This window comes from Hippoglossus stenolepis, chromosome 1 (genome assembly GCF_022539355.2).
Source record: "Hippoglossus stenolepis isolate QCI-W04-F060 chromosome 1, HSTE1.2, whole genome shotgun sequence".
NCBI lineage: Eukaryota > Metazoa > Chordata > Actinopteri > Pleuronectiformes > Pleuronectidae > Hippoglossus > Hippoglossus stenolepis.
In genome coordinates, this window is record NC_061483.1 from 955859 (window position 1) to 960990 (window position 5132).

General features: G+C 44.2%; 1 protein-coding gene across 1 annotated transcript; it reads left to right on the forward strand.

Annotated features, from left to right (window-relative positions):
* Nucleotides 1-362: 362 nt before the first annotated feature.
* On the forward strand, nucleotides 363-3952 carry crybgx (crystallin beta gamma X). The gene is made up of 6 exons (XM_047340072.1): nucleotides 363-525; nucleotides 804-852; nucleotides 2612-2733; nucleotides 3211-3385; nucleotides 3460-3599; nucleotides 3706-3952. The coding sequence occupies exons 1-6, from the start codon at nucleotides 482-484 to the stop codon at nucleotides 3836-3838; spliced, it is 663 nt and encodes a 220-aa protein (XP_047196028.1). The 5' UTR covers nucleotides 363-481; the 3' UTR covers nucleotides 3839-3952.
* The last annotated feature ends 1180 nt before the right edge of the window (nucleotides 3953-5132 follow it).

Below are 5132 nucleotides of genomic sequence, written 5' to 3' on the forward strand. Positions count from 1 at the left end.
CACACACTCACATGTTAGTGTGTGTGTGTACAGAAACTGAACTCCATACATGCACACGTTTATTTCAGTTGCAGTTTGTGTGTTTGTATGTGTTTGTGCTCTGCGTGCAGTTGCAGTGTTTGCAGCTGGTGTGTGTGTGTGTGTGTGTGTGTGTGTGTGTGTGTGTGCGTGTGTGTGTGTGGCCTCAAGAGCACAATTTTGTGTGTTTGTATGTGTTTGTGCTCTGCGTGCAGTTGCAGTGTTTGCAGCTGTGTGTGTGTGTGTGTGCGTGTGTGTGTGTGTGTGTGCGTGTGTGCGTGTGTGTGTGCGTGTGCTCAGAGAGCACAACATGTTCATGCCTTTGTGTGTGTGTGTGTGTTTGTATGTGTGTGTTTAGCATATGAATGAGGCCTGGTGCAGAAGCCCTCTGAGCTTTCTAGTACCTGAGCTCACCTCCACTCTGCGTATTTAAGGGTTTCTCTCGAGGCCTCGCCGAGCTGACATGAACATCTTTACTAAGGTCCCAGGATTAGCCCAACAAACCAGGTACGTTCCCAGAGCCAGCCCCCCCGCCCCCCAGAGGGGGTGGGCCCGTCTCCACCTCCTGCTGCTCCTCCCTCAATCCCCTGCAGAGAGATGATGGCTGATGGAGACGTGCACATAAACATTTTAGATTTTAACACTAATCTGCTCTGGATCAAATTCTCAAATGGACCCGTTTAAATCATCTGCACTTTGTTTTCTTCTCTGTGTTCCATCATCTGATGTGAATCTGAGTGATGATTGTGTTATGTCTGTTTATTGAAATGCTCCTGTATCTACAGCAAGCTGGGGTCTGTGCTCCAACGCGCCTTCTACGGGTCCAGTGGGAGGGTGAGTCCAACTAGCACCGGCCGTTCTGTAGAAACAAGCTTCCAACCACGAGAGTCTGAAAGTTCTGTGGCTCGAGTGAAGCTGAGCAGAACCATCCGGTAGATTTAATCGTGGATTCTTCGTTGGAACAACATGTGAAACGTTGATTATGATGAGAAATGTCTCAGTTTGGGTTTTATGGATTTTTTAAATTAAGATTGAAAACGCTAACATCAGTCTGGGGTCTGGGACTGACTCTGTATTCATGAATATTTTAATCTTTTCATGAATTTGATGTTGCAGAAACAGTTTGTCTGTATTCGTGTTAAAGTTCAACATCATGGAAATATTAGTTTTGTGTTTTTTTTGCTGAGAATCAGATGAGAAGTTTCTCTCATGTGTGTTCCGGTGATTAGCCTTTAGCTTAGCATCAAAACTACCAACCGCTGCTTTGGTTTGATTCTCTCAGTGTGTGAACGTGTGATTCTCAGTGTGTGAACGTGTGATTGTCAGTGTGTGAACGTGTGATTCTCAGTGTGTGAGCGTGATTCTCTCAGTGTGTGAACGTGTGATTCTCAGTGTGTGAACGTGTGATTCTCTCAGTGTGTGAGCGTGTGATTCTCAGTGTGTGAACGTGTGATTCTCAGTGTGTGAATGTGTGATTCTCAGTGTGTGAACGTGTGATTCTCTCAGTGTGTGAACGTGTGATTCTCTCAGTGTGTGAACGTGTGATTCTCAGTGTGTGAACGTGTGATTCTCTCAGTGTGTGAACGTGTGATTCTCTCAGCGTGTGAGCGTGTGATTCTCTCAGCGTGTGAACGTGTGATTCTCTCAGCGTGTGAACGTGTGATTCTCAGCGTGTGAACGTGTGATTCTCAGCGTGTGAACGTGTGATTCTCAGTGTGAGCGTGTGATTCTCTCTGCGTGTGAACGTGTGATCTCTCAGTGTGTGAACGTGTGATTCTCAGTGTGTGAACGTGTGATTCTCAGTGTGTGAACGTGTGATTCTCAGTGTGTGAACGTGTGATTCTCAGTGTGTGAACGTGTGATTCTCAGTGTGAACGTGTGATTCTCAGTGTGTGAACGTGTGATTCTCAGTGTGTGAACGTGTGATTCTCAGTGTGAACGTGTGATTCTCAGTGTGTGAACGTGTGATTCTCTCAGTGTGTGAACGTGTGATTCTCAGTGTGTGAACGTGTGATTCTCAGTGTGAGCGTGTGATTCTCAGTGTGTGAACGTGTGATTCTCAGTGTGAGCGTGTGATTCTCAGTGTGTGAACGTGTGACTCTCAGTGTGTGAGCGTGTGATTCTCAGTGTGTGAACGTGTGATTCTCAGTGTGAACGTGTGATTCTCAGTGTGTGAACGTGTGATTCTCAGTGTGTGAACGTGTGATTCTCAGTGTGAACGTGTGATTCTCAGTGTGTGAACGTGTGATTCTCAGTGTGTGAACGTGTGATTCTCGGTGTGTGAACGTGTGATTCTCAGTGTGAACGTGTGATTCTCTCAGTGTGTGAACGTGTGATTCTCAGTGTGTGAACGTGTGATTCTCAGTGTGTGAACGTGTGATTCTCAGTAGTGTGAACGTGTGATTCTCAGTGTGTGAACGTGTGATTCTCAGTGTGTGAACGTGTGATTCTCAGTGTGTGAACGTGTGATTCTCAGTGTGTGAACGTGTGATCTCTCAGTGTGTGAACGTGTGATTCTCAGTGTGTGAACGTGTGATTCTCAGTGTGTGAACGTGTGATTCTCAGTGTGAACGTGTGATTCTCTCTGACCCAGGTGACCCTGTTCGAGCAGAGGAACTTCGCAGGCCGGAGACTGGACCTGAGTTCCGACTGTGCCCGACTCAGTGACAAGAACTTCCCAGAGCGATGCAACTCTGTGCAGGTGGAGAGCGGAGCGTGAGTCCACAGCGCCATCTAGAGCTCAGCCCACGTCACTGCCACACACCAGAGAAATGATATCAGGGAGTTTTCATAGAATGAGGTCGACAAGAGAACATGTGAAAGAATTAATATTATAAAATAAGCAATAAAATAGAAAATACTATGAATTAGAAATACAGGGAAATATAAATTATAAAATATAAACCTTTCACCACAGATGTAAATATTTGACTCTTCCTCTTTGTCTCTTTGTCTCTTTGACTCGGACCTGACTCTCTCGCTCTTGACTCTGACTCTTTGACGCTTTGACGCTTTGACTCTTTGACTCTTTGGCTCTTTGTTTCTAACCTACTTTGACTCTTTGTCTCTTTGACTCTGACTCTTTGACTCTGACTCTTTGACTCTTTGACTCTTTGTTTCTGACTCTTTGACTCTGACTCTTTGACTCTGTTTTTGACTCTTTGACTCTTTGAATCTGACTCTTCTCCTCAGGTGGATCGGTTATGAGCATGAGAACTTCCGGGGCCGTCAGTACCTGTGGGACATGTCTGACCGAGGAGAGTACAACTGCTACGACAAGTGGTGCGCTCAGGTGGACCACGTGTCCTCGGTGCGCTCCGTCAAACAGGTGAAGACACGAAACGGATCAAATCAGATAAATACACAAGTCCCCGCTGCTGCATCTGCCACACCTACAGTTACAGTTAGTTACAGACAGTTAAATACTTGTGTGACCTCCAGGACACCAACCCAGCCAAAGCTCAGCTGTTTGAGCGAGCCGGTTACTCCGGTAAGAAGATGGAGATCCAGGACGACATCCCCAACCTGATGAGCCGCTACAGCCTCAACAGGGTCGCCTCCATCCGGGTCCTCGGGGGAGCGTGAGTGCAGCAGCTGCAGCTTGCTCTCTGCTCGTAGAGTCACAGACATCCTCTCATCCAACTCCTCTGTGTGTGTCTGTGTGTGTCTGTGTGTGTCTGTGTGCAGGTGGGTGGTGTATCAGGAGCCAAACTACAGAGGACCTCACTACATTCTGGAGAAACGTGATTACAACAACTTCTCTGACTGGGGCAGCCAGAACAACACGGTGGGCTCCATGCGCCGCGTCCGCTTCAACTGAGCATCAGTTCCATCGCTGCCACCAACATCTTCATCAGCATCACCAGCATCATCATCATCATCATCATGATGATGCTGTGAACACGACTTCCACACATCATGACCCCTGTCAGCTCTACACACAATAAAACTTATTTTAGTAATAAACCTTCAAAAGACAAATGTTCTGTGTCTTGAGTCTTTATTTAAAAGTGCTTGAACTGTGGAAATATTACATAATCACCAGATTTATCTAAGAGCGGTTCGTCAAGTCGTGTGAGTGTCAGAGAGAGATCTTATCAACGGCTGCTCTCACTGTCTTTGTTGTGCTTCTGTTCCGTGAAGATCAGCACAGATTGTTCATTGTGTTGTTTTGACGGAACTCCCTTGTGACTGGATCCACCTGATATGATGAGGGACCTTCTGATGGATTAGTGTCACCTTTCCTTCCTCCTCTCACTTGCTGGAAGAAAGCACCTAACAGGTTATCAGAGGTCACCGCCTCTGTCTGTAAACCTTTGAGTTTCCGAGAAACCGATTAGATCACGAGATTATCTGGAGACGAGGGCAGGTCTGAATAATGTGACTCGTCTCTCTCCTTCAGTAATGTCTCCTTTAAAGGGGGTGGTTGGATACGACCATAAAATCTAAATGTAATATATATAATACGTTGTTATAACAATGTACAAAGATAGTTACGTACTCTAATAACACGATGCAGGGACATCAGTTTTAATTTCATGTGATCATTCTCATTCACATCATTTAGTCGTCATCAATATATTTTCCAAACAAATTCACATTTTACATTTAAAGCAAATATTATAAATTATTATTAACAATCCTTAGAAGTTATATTAGAGTGTATTATATGCATATAAACTATATATTGTTCTTACTGCCTTCTAGAGTGAACATCATCATAATGATTTTAATAACAGGTTTCTATAAATTGAAGTCACTGTCATGTACGATCTTTATCTTTAATTCTGAAAACTGACCGAAAATGTTTTAAATGACTAAATAATACGGAAATGTAAATCCTAGAAAACACAATAGTAAAGTTGTTCTTAAATAAGAACAAATCCAAACATGTGAAACAGAGTGAAAGTCAGAATCTTTGTAAAAAACAGTAAGTTTTAGATTTCCTCTGGAGAACAGCTGGTGAATGACTGATGCTAAAGATTTGAAACTTCTTTACATCTGAACAGTTCTTCAACTTCAGTTTGAAATCATCATTAATTCCACACAAAAGTTCACAAAACCAGTAAAACAGCTTTTTATTACGTTTCTCCAGAAAAACTCACTTCCCTCCG